Here is a 19,861-nt window from a genome sequence, read left to right on the forward strand (position 1 = left end):
TTAACATAATATTTCATCTTATTTTATCTTTTAGTTAGTTCCGGTGGTGCCGAAAGGATACGTGATACACAGTAAACAAATAAAGCAACCACATCTATTCCCGCAGAACTAACGTCTACACGTTATAGGAGCTTGGATACAATATATAGCCATGTGAGAACGAACTTATACTCAAAATTACACCATAAAAACCTGCCCACCATTCCGACAATACTCAAATGACACTTCTGAGCAGGGGCAGCAGTCCATTATGTGGAGACTGTGGCTGAAGCACCAAATGTTGTACCGCTGAATCATTACTTTTTCTGGAACTTCACTACAACCTCTGAATACTCGTTGTTGGACCAAATTCATCAGGCATTACTTCCTGGAAGCTGTACATGACCATGTATCTGTTCATCCTGTTACATGACAGAGTAAGAAAGAAAAGCAGAAGATTTGAATAGTACAAAAAACATGGCTAGGACAACATTTGCAATAAGAAACTTACAATCATATGTGATTCAAGTGACCTTGCACATTCACTGGACATTGTCAGAGTCTCTGAGGGTCTATGGAAAAGTAGATGTGCAATTGAGCGATCTATTGGATTTGTTTCAGTTTCAGTAGTTATATAATCCGAAGACCTGACAGAGACCAACATGAAGAATAAATTTGATGGTAAGCATGAAGAAAATGTTAGCAATCCACAGGTGAAAAAAAGCTTGATGCATTTTCAGATTTTTCCATAAAGTACAATATTCTTTTCACTCAAGACTCTTGGCACAAGCATAATGTATTAGACTGAACAATGTGTCAATGAGCCAACACATTATGTGCAACACATCCTTTTCCTACATAAATCATTTAGGGTCTGTTTGGATGACTGGGCCCAAAATCCCATAGGTTTAGGCCAAACAAACACCTAAATTAGGCTGCATTAGGCCTGTCTTTATAAATACCCAGAGAATCATTGAAGTGGGCCAGTCCGAATCCTATAGGAAGAAAAAAAAAGAAAGACCTATTGAGGTCTTTTTGGGCCTCATTTAGGTGGTTGTAGTGGCCCAAATCTACGATTCCGATGGGGTTTTGGGCCCAATTATTCCAATAGGCCCTTATTATACTTTAGGATAGAATCCATTAAACAAAAAAAATTCCCTCCTTTCACATGCTTCATCATAAAATTTATGATAATAAATAGCATTTGATGAAAGAGAAAGACAACAATACGTGCAATATACAGATACTCATAAAACAAAGTGCAGCTAGGAAGGCATGCCATTCTCACTACTAACAATTCGACCGATTTTTTCCAAGATTTTTAATCAACATTCTTCATCCCTCTTTTGAAAAAAGCTTTATAAAACCAAGAGATCTCACTCCTCCCACCCAAAAAGAATACACCGACACAAAAAAGATAAATTACTTAATTAAATTTAAACACACACATGGAAAGGTAACAAAGGCATAATGTCGTTGCTATTCATTCACATATATTTCCTACCATGATTACTAAGAGGACAAGATCATAGTTTTGGACTACTTTATCTTGATGGTTTCAGTAATTGTCTCCATTGTGAACAGGCTGCATAAAACAAAACTCCCCTTACTTTCCTGCTTTGGAGCAAACGTTATTTTCACTTGTTGTTGTGAATATGAGCTAGAACTAAGAGGTCGTTTGATTTGTAAGAAGAAAATTTTCTCATTGAAATATTTTTCCTTGGAAGTTGATTCATGGAAATATGATGTCTAGGAAAGTGGTCTTGAGATATTTGGTTGACAATAGGAAAGTGATACATTCCAGAATGCCTTATATTTAGTGGAGCATCTAGTTTTCAGGAAAAGTTCTTTCCTATGAAACATGGAAAGTTTATTCCTATGAGAATGCTATTTTCTAATCTCTTTGCTTTGAAAACTCCAACCAAACCAGAGAGATTCCTTCATTTTTTTGTTAACCACACTTCCCCCCTCCCATTTCTGTCAACGACATGAGTTTTAAGAATTGGGACCAAACTTCACTATCTCGGTACTAGATGCCACACTGATACCATCCTATTACAGTGTTGATATATCCAGTATGGGAGCCGGTTCAACGTACTGAATGTCGATACACCCTCCATACTATGTATTGGTTCAATATCGATATGGTACGGTTCGGTAGGTATGCACCGATATAATGGTAAGAGATGTATAAGAATGAGTTGCATGCAACATTCATGTGAAAAAAATTACTAAATGTGGGAAGGTGGGAATTAACAAGTGCCATATATGAGTGGGACCATAACGGTACCCAGCGGATAGATAATTTTTATAAAATTTAAAGGTGGACCAAATCTATTTCTACCTCTCTCTCTCTCTCTCTCTCTCTCTCTCTCTAATGTGATCACTATTCATTATTCACCTCTCTTCCTTCCCCCACCTTCAACAACAGCTAAGGACCACTTATCCATGCTCTTTCATTTTCTGTTTCATGAATATTCTTTTTCATTTTTACTACTCACATATTTCTTGGCGTGACCATATTGTGATTTTATCTATCCAAAGTTAGCTTTTTCTTGATAATTGGGACATAGCAAACTGTTTTTCTGTCCACTACGTCAGATGCCTCTTAACAAAGAGTTCAAAATAGAAGTAGACTTTTGATAATTCTTCGGATGAAAAAAAAGGGGAGCAGCATGCAATATATTTTCATTTAGATACTTAAAATAGATTAAAGAAAAAATCTGAAAAATGGGAAAAAAGATTAAACCTATGACAAATAATAGTAGCTTAGGAACTCCTATTTTTTAATATTTTAGTTTATACCACAAAATTTTAATTCACTAGTATAAATTTTATATTTTTAATAAAATATCATTATGATTCAGGTTCAGTAATCATGTATCAAGTGAATAGTGCACCTGGGTGTAAAAAACCTGGGTTCATTTCTATTTGTATGATAATTTGATTAATAAAGGCGAGAGTTTATAAATTACCAAAGATTAATTAAAAGAAAATTTAAGATATATGTCAAATAGATGAATTAACAACAATATAACATTAGTGAATGGTAAGATTAATGGAAAATGCAAAACATAGGCTCAAAATTATTTGAATAATGGTACATCTTTGGATGGATCAGATGTAAAGAGAATGCACATTTACCCTCATTCCAATGATTTAAATTCCACCAGTTCGCATGGTACTGGTACAATTCAAACAGAAAAACGGTATCACTAAGGATGTGGTACATCAATTGTCTCTTGAACTGGTCCATACTGGTTGTGTATTGATAGGCCATGCCAACCATACTGGCTGCATAACAGTTGCTTCTTATTCTTGTTGATATTAATTGTCTTGGTCTGTCCTGACTCCTGACCATACTTGTACCTTACCGGTACTGTATCATTTCAAGACAAAAAAAAAAACTCCAGGCTTGGTACCAGTATCCAAAGCCCCTTGCTACATTCCATTCAAACATCTAGAGATAAACTTGAAAAGTCAGGGGACAGGATCTCAAGGCCGAACAAGAAACCAAAGAAGCTTTGAAAAGGTAAAATGCTAAAAACAACAACAAAATAACTACTTCTGCTCCCATTTCTTAGAATGAAGATAATCAAAATACTAAGGAGCTGTAGAAGTAAGTATGAGGGGTGAATAGAAATTAGTAGAAGTAGCAACAATCCCAAGGGAACAATCTGGCCAGCTTCTTGCTTTAACAATAATTAGAGATGGAGAAATATGGATGGAAGAAAAGGAGTCAATGTTAATCTAAAATTACTAGAATGAAATTCATCATGGAGTGTCATTGGAGGTCATTTTGTCACCTTTCAGAATGATTCATTTAAGAGGGATTTAATGATTATAATAGATCAAGAAACAACTAATTAATAGATATACCAAGTGAGCCCTCCATTAAGGCAGGTCTATGCAGCTTGGGACAATGCTCCCATGCAATTACTGGTATGCTTCTTCTGTGCGTTTCCCTCATTAAAACACATCTAAGCCTGACCTTTTACCGACACAACTGAAAAGGCTTCTTATTTATTTAATAAATTGATTTATTTTAGTCAACAAGAGATTTAACCAATGTGTTATAGTAACTTTTGGATTGGTTTCTGTGACCATGCAAATAATAAAATAATCCATTGGACGTAAGAACTATATATCCAGAAGCTTTAGTGGGATTGGGAAAACCTGTTTGGTTCCTCTGTATCCAAAATTCCTCCACTCTCTTTGCTGGTGTTGTTTGCAGAAGCAAAATTATATCTTTTTTCAGCACTCCTTGCTAAACGATACAAGCTATCTCTCATGCATTGTCTTGTTCCAATATCCAACTGAATTTAAAAAGTGAAAGGGAAAAAGTGAGTACCACTTGTTCATGGTGTATAACATGCTGGCAGAAGATAAAACATAGGAAATTAGAACTGATATGAAATTGTGCATTCTGGATTCGAGCATCTACACAAGCAAAGAATTGCATTGAAGCATATCTGGTAATAATGGTGAACAGATATGAAATTGTGGATTCAGATTATAAGCTTGTATGTGCCATGGGAACACATATCTATACAAGGAAAGTGTGCAAATGCTCATATACACATATATCCATTTACATGTACGAACATCCATTCCATCTGAATGTACATGTACAATGCATACAAATGATGGAAAACAGATCAAATGAGTTGAGATATACTTGAAGTATGACATCCTGAAGCTGTTGAAAGCTAATTGCTTTCAGTGAGATATTGTCAGAAAGAGCAGATGTCATGCAAGGGCTTTCTTGTACTGTTGAAGACTCTATCTCAATTGCTGGAAGTTTAAAGCTTATGTCCTCTTGTACACTGTCACCTCTAATTTCATGCTGAAATTTATGGTGCGGTTCCTGATGTGAAGTTATACTTGTTGATGAAGCCAGGTGAGCTGGATGCTTAGCAGTCGATGCAGCACATAAATTCTGTCCAAGGCATGGTTTCTCATTGATTTCCTCAGGCGTCATAGCTGCAGGCTCAGACAAAGGAACCGGCAAGTTCTCCATGCACTGTGGAAAATAATTTCTAACATGTGCAGAGACTTTATAAGAAGAGGAAGGATTATAATCACTTGTGGATAAAACACTTGGCATTGTCTGTGCAAACAGATCCTGATGCAGAGGAAGGCTTCTTTCTAGTTGTGCACAAGGACTGAAGGTGTGCATTGAGCTTGAAGAACCAGATCCCCAAATATGATTGTGCTTCAGAAGAAGTTGAGAGGAATAAGGTTGCCGAGCTGAGAAAACTGAAGAGAGATTGCCCTGATCTGCAAATTGTTGCATTTGGCCAGGGCCACAGAAAGAAGTGTTACTTGTAGATTCTGAAAGTCGTTCTTTTTCATTTCCTTCAAATAAGTATGGTCTCCCCAGCTGAGTTAAGTGCATATTAATCTGTAGACACTCAAATGAAGAAATTGCAGGATATAAAATACAGTGTGTACTAGGCAATCCATTGATGAAAAAACTCTAAGATTGCCCATTCAAATCATAAATCATTGAAAGAAAATTGAGATCATAGGTCTGAACTGACATTTAAGGGTCACATTTGGTGACAGTGATATGTCATCTCTAAATCAAATGCTTGGAAGTCTTGCCAACATGATACAAATAGACACTGACTGCATAATGTATACGCATAAACAGAATTTTTCTAGAAAATAATGTCTATAGTTTGAACGCTAGGATCCAAAACATGGCTGCCTATAACTTGCTTCAGTCCATTATACCCAATGCTTCAAGAAAGTAAAACATCCAAAAGTAAACAACTATAATAATATAATAAAACATATTTTTTGCTGGCATGCCATTTCAAGTTAATTTTTGATTGTTTGAATACACAGCATTATTTTTTATGTGGACATGAAATGGCTCCAAAACCAAGTCAACATAAAGTAAATGGTGAAATGAACAACTGGTAAATAGTAGCTATGGAATTCCACTCTCCTAATGCAAGTCCTGTTCTTTTGATCGTTTTGGTACATGGAAATGTCAGAAACATTCTCCCTTCACTTTGAAGAAGCCCTGAAGTTTCAAATGAGAAGTATGCTATGCATGAAAAAAAAAAATATTTTTTCTGTGAGATAAACTAGCATAGCCCCCATCACTTTTGGGAGATAGAAGTAGTTACTTAAGTGAGGCCAGTGGTCAGCCTGTAATATTATCATTCGTCCACTCACCCACCCTATTTCTCCCATTGAAGTCCACAAAGTCAAATGCATTGCTTAATCAAGACTGCTTCTGTAATATAGCATATATCACCATGCTGGCACGCGCCCGTATGCCAATGTGTCCATCTTATATGACTCTGTTGATGCAATGCTCTTGGTAAGTGGTACGGATAAAAAGATGCAATGTAAGGATATATGCAATGATAAAATAGCATAAAAGGATGTATACATCTCGGCAAGATTTCATGTCTGCAAGGAGAGCCAAACTAGAAGTCCACCAGCTGAAGATGATTTAGAAGTATGCATGAATCTCTGCATTTCTTCTCCAAATACATTCATAGCAGAAAAATTTCGTTTTATCAACAGAACTTTATTTTAAACTGGCAGCATCTGTATCATGACAAATTAACTCTATCTTCCTATGTTGGTTAGAGTTTTAATTTTGAAATATTTAGCTAGCTTCTCCTTGAGATTTGTGTGTAACAAGAATAGGGGAAGAGGGGAATTTTCAGGCTTTGTTATTGTTGAATACTCTTCACTTCACAACAATGCCAGCTATCTAAGGCCAGCATATTTTACTAATTTCTCAGCATCCGTATGATGACATGGAGGGATAACTGCATAAGCAATAGCCACATTGTCCTTGGTGCCTTTTTTTTGTTTATACATTTGGTTTTATTAAAACCCAATTGCCAGCCAATGAGAAAGAAAAAACAAAAAATGAATCAACCTGCACCGTAAATTTCTGTTCTCTAAGTTGTCAAGCACCAGTAAAACCTCATGTAACATATCAAGATTTGGACTGCAGGGAACTAAAATTTACTGTTGTATGAATTTCCTAGATGTTTTTTATGATTTAGTGACACATTTATGTATTGATTAATGAACTGTTAATCCATGATCTACTACCTTACATTCTGTTCTATTTAAACCTGCCCACAGATATCATGTGGAGGTGCATAGTTGGGTGGGTACTTTGAAAGGAAAAAATAAGAGGTTAGCTAAAAACATGCGGAGAACCCAAAGGAACTAGTGTCAAGACTAAAATTATTATTCAATGGACTTGATCAGCAGAACATACTAAACTTTTCAAATTTCATCAGTCTGCACTTGTCCTTGATGTGTCTTCCCTGCATCATCTCATAGTCAATAGTATCTTTGCTTTCATTGCTTAACTATTTTGTAGGTATAGCAACAGATCAAATTAGCTGTATTATTTCAGCATGTCCTTCCAGCTGAATAATCTCATTACACAATAAAACTAAAGCTCAAGTTATCAATAGCAAAAGTTAACATATTTTCCCCTTGCATGATGTATGAAAGTCTTTGATATTTCAAGAGCATTTTAAATATTATAATTCAAACTCACTTGATTGCAAGAGACTTTCCCACCAACCAAACCATTAGATTCACAACTTCCTTAGCTGCTTTAATTGCTACTATGCATCTAACTAGCAGTGTTACCTGGACACAGGATGCAGGTGTCAAGTGTCCAAGTGTGCTGAAGAATCAGACACAACAAGCTAAAAAATTTCGACACAAGGACACAACTATATAATTTAATTATTTATATATAAAATATGATCTTGGGATTTATTCAAAATTATAATGAATTTTAAGTTACTTTTGAGGGCTTCAAAATATTTAGACTATTGATAAGCAAAGGTTTTAAGTTGTAATTGATCTAAGCAACTATTTTGGGATATAATTTTGTTTGACTCCATCAACCCGTCCAATTGGAAATTATAATGGTTGTGGGTGCACCTGGTATGTTCTTTGCCCATTAACCCATCCAATTGGAATGGCAAACCCGCCACCTTCTTCTCTCTTTCTTTTTCTCTTGCTAGTCCCAATTCCCCACAAACCATAGGCCAGGAAAGAGGAGGATAGGCTGTTAGCTCAATTGTGCATTCCCTTCACCATCAAAAAGGGATCAGGAGTTTAGAGCATGGGATTTATGCCCAAGCTCTCTCCTTTAGCTCTCTCTCACACACACATCTTGTTCTTTCTTTTTCTTCCATTCCTTTGCTGGCTTCTGCGAGAGAGAGAGAGAGAGAGATGTCGTGAATGCAGAACCAATCAAACAAACCATCTCTACAGCATATGACACATGTGTCAGATATGCAGTATTGCATCCATGTCGGAACATGACAGAGAAATTAATTCTGTAATATCCATGTATCCCTGCCTAGTAGCCAGAACCATGCATCAAAGGCTCAATATCTGCTTCATGATTGGAACTAGAATAATTATTGCACTCACAAACAGTGCAGATTTCAAACATAAAATCTAGGTTAAAGGAAAAAGCAAAACTAACCTTAGTAAAAGCAAGATCTCGATCGAACAAAGCAAAAGATGATAGGTAAGCTTTTGTAGAAGGTAACAACAATCAAGGATTTAAGTGATGAAGGCATGGCAAGTTTTCCATGCCATGCCAATAAAAGAATAATAAAAAGGACTTGAAAACCATTTTTTTATTGGAAAAATATAAGGATGTCATAAGTGTCATGCCTACATAGTGTCAGGTGCTACTATTAGGGCAGCATGATATATGCCAATTGGTACAAACAGACACTTAAAAACATGATAAAGTTAAACTAAGGTGGATGTCAAATAAATAAAATAAAATTGAGTTATAAGTTCTATTATGAAGGGAAAAATTATCCTAAAGCCTCGACAAGCAAACTCAAGTCTCACCAATACCATCCCATAATGAAACCAAAGTTGGATGGCTTTCTTGCAAGGATAGATGCCTGAATCTTAGGGGCACCAACCTCACGTATGGCTTTTTCAATGTCACATTAAAAGATAGGAGACATTGAAGTCACATCACAAGTATTGTGGAGTCACATCAAAGCAATGATAGAGCCACATCATTTTTGAAGAACACTCAAGATAGCAATCAAACCGAGCTATTTTCTCAACTATTTGAGAGAAGAGGACTAGGTTGCTCCTAACTTGAATTATAATTAGACAAGTAAAACATATAATATATCCCTCTCAGTAAACTTAATAAAACTCCTATTTTCAGCAACAACCTTTCCAAATGAAGAAAAGTATGGGGAAATTCTAGAAATTAGTCAAAATTTAGGTTTAGTTTAGAGAAGGTACACAATGACAAAATTGTGAATGTCAGCACATCTTTGAGCAAAACAGTACTACACATAAAAGGCCATAACTTCTTCGCCTAACCTCCAAATAATGTAATTCAGAACATGTTGGAAAGCTGATTTGATACTGGATCTGACTAAACTAGTTTAACTTTCTAATTTCATTGGAAAATACTGGTGAAGATTTCTTTAGGATGCTACTTGTCCTTGACTAATTAAGCCTATTATTTGACTCAAAATAAGACTGGGACTTGGACCCCACTTTGGAAAGGCAGTCTTCTAACTAGATGGCCTTCTTCAAACACAAGATAGGATTTTGCTGCTGGTGCTAGTAGGTGGGAACTCCTCTACGTTCAGCAAGAATCTCTTATAAATCTCACTTCCAACCTGTCTTCATGCACTCAGTTTCAGGTCTACTGGAAAATGCAGCATCAATAAGAAGACAGGTAGTGAAGTACCAGAGCATTGTCATAAGAAGCATCTTCAAAATATGTTTCCCTTTCTAGTTTGTTATTTACAGATTGCAATGTCACTATCTTGTTTTTTCCCATTAAGTTGTCATAATTAGACCATATTTTTCTAATTCTCAATTATAAATTTCAATTTGGCTAATGGTTTTGGAATTTTGAGTGCTCGATCATTTTCTTGAGATTTCGCAGGTTGCAGAATATCAGAGCGCTTGGATCCCCTCTATTCACCTTTACTGAAACTCAACTTCTGGATGGTTTTGGGGTGGACCTGAAGTAGACCCGGCATAACCAATAGGTAATGTCATGTCGAGCCAATCTGGAGGACCTGAAAAGGGCTTTCGTTGGAAAACCATCTGCGTGCGCTCTTAAATCTCCTTGTCTTGGTCCAGGTCTACTATTTTTTCATAGATTTTACTGTTCATTCTTAGCCTTAACTCCTACTTCCTTGCTCCAAATTATTGATCAACTAAGAGTACCCAAATAATGCGTACAAATTCACTTCGTAAGTTTCCTGCTATCTAATAAACTTGTTTTATCAGACAATTTAATATAGATCCAACTTCCACCATATACACAGTTCTGAAACGAAGTGTTGATTAACCAGTGAGCCAGCAAATGCTGAAACATTTTTAAGTGCATGTCAATCAGCAAGATTTGTGGCAATTCAATAAAAACTTAAAAAATTGAGAATATGCTAATTACCATATCCAGGGCCTTGCATTCATTGAAGTTATTCTTTCTTTTAAAAAAAAATGGAAAAAAAGGAAAAAAATGAAGTATGCTGATTACCGTATTAAAATTCTCACATTCATTCAAGCTATTTTCATTGCTGACTTGCATAAGAGTTGATTTAATCTCAGTACCTCCACCCCCATCATATGCCTGCAGATATAGAAGCAAGTACTCTAAGAACTAACTTTATGTAAATGTTCTGCTTTCACTCCTATCAACCACACATAAAAATGAGTGTGCATGATGTGAATGTTTACCAACCTTTTCTTGCAGTGTACAGTCACTCTTATTTTCACCATTGCTGACCAATACAAAAGATCGATAAGAATGACTCAAGATCTTATCACTATCAGCAGCAAACAGATTGTTTTCAGGAAAAGCAGTTATTGCACCATGATGTGCTGATGTACCATTCATAACTGTTGGGTCTAAAACTGAAGATTGTGAGTCTGACTTGAAAGTATCGCCTATCCCATAGGTGCTATGTGAAGAAGATGAAAACCATGACAGCTCATCTGCAGAGTTGCTTCCTTGCCCAAATGTGGATTCACAAGTCCTCCAAAAGAGAAAAAGAAAACAAAAGGACAAATGAAAACAATTATCATGGGCTTGTGGCGGACAATTTGAAATTACTATAGAAATAAGAAGATGGTCTAGAATGTACAGCCATATGAGCTACCTAAGCATTCTATCAATATCCTCGAAACTGCCAATATCAGGCAAATCATGATATAAAAGATCATTTTCTCTCTCCATGTGTTGATTTTCCACATAAGCAAGTCTAGCATCTGCAGTGGAATTATAAAGAAGTGAGAAGTGGAAGCCTTTACTCTCCCTTGCAGCAATCCTGGATTTAACAATAGGATTCTGATTTTCTCAAAAAGAAAAAAAAAAAAAAGGATTCTGATGCAAAATGTCTTGTTTTCTGTATACATATTGCATTATTTGAAACAATAGTTTTGGAATTTACCTTCTTGGGAAGCCAAAGAATTGAAGTCATCGAAGGAATAAGGATCATAAAATGCTGGAGCTACTTTTCTTGTTGCATGAGACCATAAGTCCTCTGGTACAGTGGAGCTTCCACCCTTTGGAGAAGGGAAAAAGGCTCTCTCTTCTTTTTCCCGAAGAACTTTTTTATTCTTAGATCCTATGCTGCTTGTGCTCTTTCCAGCATTATTTCCTACTTCATACTGTGGCTTCGCGAGAAAATCACCTGATGCTACAGGTTCATTAACCTTTTTACAGCCTTGATGATGCACTATACAGTGACCGCTCTCATCAAATTCCAACCAAGTAGCATTTTCAGTCTGGACAAACCGATTAATAACTAGGTTACACAACATTGCTTAGAAGCGATAAATTTATAATTATTTATATATAAGAACAATTTAAATCTGATAGTATCCAATATTAATAACCCAATAATTATATAATACACTGAAAAGACTGGATGGAATGTATATTGAATTTGAAATGAACAGAAAGCATCAAAATTGTTGAGCATCAGATATAGATGGCCAATTTTTTTAACCATTATCGAACAGAAGATGGTCTGAAATGATATAATCCGTTTTTTGGTTTGTATTTTTCTGTTGAGTGGAAACAAGTACAGAAATATATATATATTTTTACTGCATTGAATTTTCTGAAGATATAAAAAAAATACATCTTTTAGTAATTAATTCATATGTCATAACGGATGTCCTTGCGCCCTTTATCTTCATGGTAAAGGTAAAAAGTGTATTTGTGGAATACCATTTCAATATGTAATCAATAGCACCCTTGCTCAGAAATAAGTGAGTGAAAGCATCAATTAGCAGAGATCCTCTCAGAGTGTAGTTAGATTACAGTGGCCACTGTTACTAGATTTCTATCAAAAAATAAGAAAAAATAAAACTAAATTGGTACTGCTATTGTTTTCTTATATGGACTCATGTCGCTGATCCAAACTAGTTTGGGATTAAGGCTTAGTTTAGTTGAGTTCAGTTGAGTTCGTGCCAATTGCTATTGTTCTAGAATGAACTGACATCAGTTGTCACCATCTTCACTCAACATTGCAAATATTGGTTTTGTTGGGCAAAATAAAGACTAACTGAGAAGATGAAAATTACCTCAAGTTCTTTTCTTTCCCTAAGAAAGTCCCAGTTGTCAGATGTCTGCCACCTCATCCTCACTCAAATTTGAGAATTATGTTAGAGGGGGCTTTAGGGCCTGGCTTTCATGCATGACCCAGCAGTCCACCAGCCCAACAAATCAAGAACGCAGTCAGAAATACATATAATGAAAACAAAAAGGGAAGGAAGCCTTGTAATCTGATGAATTAGGTTGGCATGAGATGGTTAAGATGTCATGTGATGAAACATGGGTTCAAGTGGCAAAAACTGATAAGGATAGGAGAATTTAGCTTGTTCTAGCCAGATTAGCAGAGATGTAATTGGAAGAAGAAAGGATAATTCACTTCTTTGGTATTGAAGAATGGAATTGCTATTAGAAAAGGTATAAAGAGACAATATGGTGCTTGCTGAAGTGATCCAATCTCATACCATGCTGGATGATAGCGCATAAATCATCAATGTGATATGTGCCAATATGGCCAAAAGCTCTTCACTCTTACAAGCAACTAGATATCCAATATTTGATATTAAGAACCTGAGAATTTTCTAAATCTAGTGATTTGTTTTGTGACCAATTAGGACTAGATTATTTAATACCACTGAACATACTATAGTAAGGGTCCATACTAGTACAACATCCAATCAGTGGAGATCAACAGCAGTATCAGTTAAATTTCCATGATAGTCAAAGCATTAGCAACAATCATGATAGTAATATGTCCCAAGGAGATGATTTTGGTGCTCTAATACAATGAAACTTGAGGAGCAAGGCTGAATGTTGCATTGAAGTTCAGCAAACCTTTAGAGCACCACATGTAGTATTTTAATTGCTCTAATGGACTATGGTTCTGCATGTAGCATGTTGTCACACATATAAAGAACTGTATATAATAGCATGTACACGTTTAGAAACTGTGAACACCACCAGGTTCTTAAAGTTACTCATCTGCTGAGATTTCCAGCCAATTTATGATCTATTTTTTGCTGAACTCGATGTGATGACAACCTGCCTTCCTAACTGCACATAGAAACTACTATTATACAATAAAAGGAAGTCCTTTTGACAAATCATCATTTTGCACTTAATAGGGTCTCTGTACGAAAATAATCAAGTGTCAAGAAGAGTACAGCACAGAAACCTTTGAGAAGATCAACATCTGTATCTTATAATTGTGCATGTAAATATGAAGCCATGAATGGACTTTGCATAAAATGTATAACCAGACCACTTGGACAATTTTATAAATATGATATCTGTTACTATATATTATGGTATACTGACAATTTTCTGTTGAAGTTTTGCATACAGATGGATCTAGGAGATGATATATTGACTTGGCAAGTTTTTAAGTGTCTTGAAGTGTCCCTTGTGTCCAAGAATCTGATATCTCAAGAAACACAAAATTTGAAGTGTCCAAGCATCAAGATACCTTAGTGCCATTGCACCACAACCAGCAACTATGAGTTATACAGACAAATGCCCCCATTTTTTCTTCTTGTTGCAATTACCACCACTCCCAAGATACTTCTCTATGTTATACCTACATTCCATGATTGGGATCATAAAAGGGTAGATATCAATCTTGTTTCCTATGACCGACAGTCCAACTATTGATGGCATATCCATTCTAGTTTTCTCCACTTGATTTGAACCCACCTTTTTTCATAGGTTGTGCAAGACCCTAAATGATGTGATGTGAATCACAAATAGAATGAGAAATTGCAAGGAGGATTGGCAAAGTTGTGATGTCGATCTTTCAATGAAGCAGCCATAAGCACAGTTGGAAGATTGACTCTACCTCTCCTTGCAATCAGACAGAACAAGCTCTATGTTCTCACTCTTCAGTCAACAGTCAACTTGGATTTTCACCTCTCTGCTGATGCATGATAATCCCATGGATGTAAAGGGGTATATTGATGGGTCTATTGACTGTGGTAAAGCTCGCATGCTACTAACTGGACAGAATTTTTGTTCTGAGACATTTCTTGATAATAACACAGATTGGCATATAAAGGGTGTTGCAGTGCATGAGGCTCCTCCTGTTGTAGGGTCTAGGAAGGGTCAGGTGTATGCAGCTTTACCCTATGTTCGGAAAGGCTGCTTCCATGTTTCAAACCCATGGTACCCAGATCATAGCAGAGCAATCTTACTGTTGCACCAAGGCCCACCCTTGGATACCATAGGCATACGCATCATTTAAATATGCATAGTGCCTTTTACGGCAATTAGACTAGAAGTCTCACCCCTCTTCACCAGCACAGGTTCCTCCAGATAAGGGAGGATAAGTATCCATTAACCATACGGATAACATTATGTTCTGAAAGAGACTCCTTGAATCTGGATTTGGGACATCATTCTGCAAACATGCAAAGTTGAAGACAGATATGACAGCACACACCAAGCTCATTCAAAGTTTATGATGTCACTGGTTACATTGATAAGATTGTAGCACCAGTAACAACATTCATTCTATCAATCCCTTCAAGAACTTCATCATCAGTTCTGCACGAAAGATTTTGACACACTGATATAGCATCTAGATTGCTCAGGTATTTGCCTCTAATAGTGCCAATGAACAATAGAAATTATGGATGACATAAGATTATCTGGATCATACACCATGATTTATCGTAACAAAAAAAACACTATTGACTTTGATGAAAGGTAACCCTCAGTCAGGACCACTCTAAATCTTCAGTCAATTTATAAGAAAATCAAGAAAGAAACATCATAAAGTTGCTCTTGAGTGCCACAAAAGGTCTGTCACATGATTACATTTAACACAGTTCATGCTCACAAATAACTTGACCAAGCTGCAAGCCTTCTGTGATTCTCATTGGTCCATGCATCCTAACAAGATAATTCACCATCAAATAACACATCATGCTTGTGACCTGCTCCAGTTTCTTGTAAGAAAAACAACTAGCTCCCGCTCCTTAGACAAGATGGATTTCTGCGTTATGGCTTCCATAAGCCATGAGATCACTCTCACTATTTCCTTCATATTTTAGATGTTATTTATTCTCAACAAGCTCAGCTTCTTTCTGTAAAAATCATGCTAACATTACATGATGCTGCCAGCATGGTATATCATAAGCTCTTGAAACCTATAGAACTTGATGACCATACCAATAGTGAGAAAGTATATGTCCTGCTACTAATCATATCTAACATTTGATCCAACATCAGCTTATAGATGCTTTCACCAGACCAAAGTGCAAGAAGCAGCTTCGTCATTTAAATGACAAGATGTACGTTGGACATCAAACACCAGATTGAGAGGAGCACTAGGGAAAACCATGTCAAATGTCATAAAATATATCTAATTGCTAAACCACAGTACTGTAATTGTGATAGAGGAAGCTCACTAGCATACATATGTATAACCTCATGATTCGGGGTTCAAAATCACGAAGAAATCCATAACTAAATTTACACAACCTAATGAAATTTTTTCAAAGTTCGCTAAATAAAATTTTTCATGATGCTATCCATAAAAGAAAATGCCAACTAGACGTAGTGAGAACTTCTTTGCTTCTAGAAACAATAACAATTAAACTTCAAATATAAAATTAAAAATCCAAATATAAACAAGAAAGCTCCGAACGTCCAAAATTTGACTTTTTTCAAGAATCCTCAAATTGTAAAGCAAATATACCTCATGATCTGACATCCCTCCAGATACTTTATCCCGGACCAAAGCTATAAAATACGGTCGAATCCGATCTCATATTTACTGCAATGACAAAAATACAGCCAAATTACTACAGTTTCAACTAAAAACAAATATTTAAGCAAAAAGACACTAAGAAAGAACGAAAAAAAGCCAACCATAAATCTTCCAAACTCCTCAAAACCTCGGAGCTCCAGACTTCGACCCGATCCTCCCACAGAATCAGCTGGAGAACTCCGAGAGAAACACCTCCGAACCACAACCGATCGATCCGAGAAGCCGGAAACTAGAAACTCTGACCCTAGTTCTCGATGGCGAGGGAAATCACTGTCCGCCCAGCTTTCTCCAGAGCCTTCTCCTCCCACTGCCGTCGTCTCCCAGACCGAAATTTTTTAGAAAAATAAGACGTTTCTCCCTGAATTTTTTTATTTTAAACGGGGGCGGAGCTCCGGGGCCGAGACCGACGCGTGGCGGCGGGACCCGCCCAACTCTTTACTCGTGGTCGAGAGGAGAAGTACTGGATCCGATCTATTCCCGGTCGCCAATTGGCCTAGAGCCGTCGGGGCCCGCTAATTAACCGGCACGTGGCGGTGGACCGATTGGGGGAGAAGTGAGAGGGGCCGGGCCCGTTCTGGTGAGGCGGCGGTGGAGTTTAGTCTTGACTGGTGGTCTTTTTCTGGCTTTCGATGTTGCCGTTTTGGGGGCTTGCGTGGGGGGATACGTACAGGAATAAATGTTGCCGCGGTGCATCTTGGGAGTTGGATGGTAGGGATATGGGACAATTGGTTCGGTAGACCTAACATTTAGGTGAATCTAACTGATCTGGACCTGATGTTGGATAAGGGTATGGGCCAGGGTCCCTCAAGATGTCAATCTTGGTCATGTAACGCTGTCATGGCCAATGGCTATAGCCAGAAATTGTTACCACCGTTATGCCAATTATACAGTCCGTTATTTGACTAAAACATTCATTGATGCCTATAATTAAAAACATTATATTACGGTAGAATTTCATCTCAAGATCAGATTAACTGAAGTTGGACGGTGGCGGCAGATCGGCGACAATAAAACTTGCAAGAAAAGTCTCTGATCGGAGGTGGCTCCGACGGAACCCTCCAATGCTTAAATTAGAATTTTGGACAACAGAGAGGAGGAGTAAACGTGTTGAAAGAAAGAAAATTTCATATCTTGGAGATCCTCTGTGGCCTTTATTTATAGGCGAGGCTAAAGAGCTCGTGAGAAGGATCGAAGAAGAATCAAACGGCTAGCTTTGCTTTATCTGAAGAGGTATTCTTCCTTCTCTAAAGAGATTTGTTTGTTATTTCTTTCTTATCTGTTCTACGATCAGCTGTCATCTCATGATCATTTAAATTTTGAAAGAGATACTGAATTTTCAGATCAGGTTGGATCCGACAAGGGAGACCAAGGATCGGCCGAAGATTGTATCTATAGCCAAGTAGGGGTTAAAGTTACCGAGGTAGGCGAATTAGGAGGGGCTGATCGAGCTTGAGGTACTTATATGCCTCATGTTTTCGGTTAGTACGAAATTACCCCTAACATAAGCCCTTCTACTTCTGAGTCCGAGTTAGAATTGGATCGAATGAAGGGAGTACTTCAACTTTGTCGAAGACATGTCATGTCTGTAGTTTTCGATGAAGCGAAGGGTCACATCACTCCGATGTTTATAACTTCTTAGTTGTTAAGATCTTCATCGTCTTCTCGTTGAATAGCGAGGGATCTTTGAGGATTTTGTAGCTTATTCTTCATTTGTTGCTGAAGTCAGTGGATTGAAGGTCTTTATAGGTTAGCCTCTGCTTCTCGTATGTCTAGAATTTTTATAATTCCGATCCCTAATGGGTGTACCACTAGACCTACCTTGAGAAACTCCTCAGGGTCCTCGACGGCGAGATCTCTAATGAATTCGAGGTTTGATCCTCCTCTTCGGTCCCTAAACTTTCTTCCTTTTTTGCTATTTTCCGGCTGTTGGTTTGGATTGAGATTTGAATGATTTGAGGGCAAAGGACGGTGCTGTTTTGGATGCTGGTTCAGGCGGAGAGTGACTCCGTGGCTGGCGAATGAGGCGGTGAGGAAGTGGCACCCCGAGATTCGGGTGTTGATCGAGATAGCCTGTGCGAGGATCCGGAGAGCTGTTTGCGGTGAGGCAGGCGTACCATGCACAATTTAACAGATCGCTTGAGGAGGATGCGGCAGCCCACACCACAGGGGATTTCCGTAAGGTAATCGCAAAGGGTTAGTAATGGATCTGTTTTGATCGTCTGTTTTGGTGCTTGATTTGTGAACTGGGTTTGGTTCCCAGATGGAGATTTTTGTTTCGTAATAGTTTAGTTTTGGTTTTGATATTCTTTTTAAAAAAATATTTTGCGTTAAAACGGTTAACTCGGCATTTTTGGACAACAGTGTATAAGTCACATTTTTATTTTATTTATTTGAAATACGTTAGGTTCAATCAAAATACATGACAAGTACAATATTAGTTACTTATTACACCTTATGGCATCTAGTGTATATATTGTAAAATAAACTTTATACATGTGTATATCACATGCAATCAATAATACGTTGAAGAGAGAACAGTAGTGCTTAACATATATTGCACATCCTCACCTTTCAAATTTGGGGTGCCTAAAACAATTAACTTAAGTGTGCAAAATCAATTTGTTATTTAAGTGGAACCTTGATAAAACATCCAACAAGTTATAAAATTGAGGAAAAAAGAAAAAGAAACATGATATGGGTGTGAAATTTAAAATCTTGCTTGGTTGTAAAGTTCTAATAGAATACATTAACACAAGAACCTAAAATAAATAATTTATGTAGAAATTGTTTGTTTATAAATTATTTGTTTGATTGCTTTCTGTAGAACTAATCTTATAAAAGCTAGTAGATCATACAACTTATAAGATAAGTTTTATAAAATAACTTATAAGACTAATTTTATTTTATTTTTTTTTCATAAAACTTGTTTTATGAAAAATTAAGTCCATCCCATTCCAATCACCCCTCCAACGACCTCCTCTCCTCCCGCCCCAACCTCCCTCTCCCCTTCGTCCTCCCCCATTCCCATCACGGCCCCCCATCCCCACTCCGATATCCCTCCTCCGCCCGACCCCCTCCTCCTCTCAACCCCATCCCCTCCTCCCACATTTCTCTCTTCCTCCTCTCTTGATCAGCTAGTTTATGATGAGTCTTAATCTTATTTGTAGCCTTGTCAACGTGGTTGGTCGAGAAGAATGTCAGCGCCCCCGGCAACGTGCGCGTCGTCCCCGCCTCACTACTGCCTCTCGAGATCACCGGCAGCGACCGTAACATCCTCTTCGGGGTCCTCCCTCTCCCCAGCCTGCGAGGTGTTCAGCTTCCTAAAGATCTGCCTTTAGCTGCTACAAGTTTTTGATTGGGGGAAAGACTTCAAATATTTTGATCCTTTCATAAACATTTTGATCCTTTCATGAGAGAGTTCGAAATGCCTTGAGCTCTGTGCTACTCTTCCACATGTCACCTACCACACCTGATGGGTTCTTGTGGAGAATGATGGGGGGTGTCCATTGTTAGAGAAGTGTAATGTGATTGTTAAAGAGTAATGT

At 37.3% G+C, this 19,861-nt stretch overlaps 1 protein-coding gene across 3 annotated transcripts; it reads right to left on the reverse strand.

The window, feature by feature from the left end:
• LOC105056828 (protein LNK1) lies at window positions 1-16,644 on the reverse strand. Of its 3 annotated transcripts, none has more exons than XM_073247532.1 (10): window positions 16,444-16,644; window positions 16,245-16,322; window positions 11,442-11,778; window positions 11,151-11,259; window positions 10,733-11,027; window positions 10,529-10,621; window positions 4,658-5,383; window positions 4,156-4,295; window positions 491-626; window positions 1-401 (listed from the first exon to the last, which is right to left on the reverse strand). In XM_073247532.1, the coding sequence occupies exons 2-10, from the start codon at window positions 16,257-16,259 to the stop codon at window positions 354-356; spliced, it is 1,899 nt and encodes a 632-aa protein (XP_073103633.1). In that variant the 5' UTR covers window positions 16,260-16,322; window positions 16,444-16,644; the 3' UTR covers window positions 1-353. The 3 variants fall into 3 exon arrangements, with proteins under 3 accessions (XP_073103633.1, XP_010937457.1, XP_073103632.1); XM_010939155.2 differs by having other exon boundaries at window positions 16,418-16,644; XM_073247531.1 differs by lacking the exons at window positions 16,245-16,322; window positions 16,444-16,644 and having other exon boundaries at window positions 11,442-11,829.
• Window positions 16,645-19,861: the final 3,217 nt, after the last annotated feature.

The sequence above is a fragment of the Elaeis guineensis genome, chromosome 13 (assembly GCF_000442705.2).
Source record: "Elaeis guineensis isolate ETL-2024a chromosome 13, EG11, whole genome shotgun sequence".
In the NCBI taxonomy this organism is placed as follows: Eukaryota; Viridiplantae; Streptophyta; class Magnoliopsida; order Arecales; family Arecaceae; genus Elaeis; species Elaeis guineensis.

Coding starts and splice junctions, on each gene's coding strand:
- LOC105056828 (XM_073247531.1), bottom strand. CDS start 11,814: ATGTTGTGTAACCTAGTTATTAATCGGTTTGTCCAGACTGAAAATGCT. Junction 10,622..10,732: donor ACTGTACACTGCAAGAAAAG/GTTGGTAAACAT, acceptor CTATATCTGCAG/GCATATGATGGGGGTGGAGG. Junction 4,296..4,657: donor TTCAGGATGTCATACTTCAA/GTATATCTCAAC, acceptor TTTTAAATTCAG/TTGGATATTGGAACAAGACA.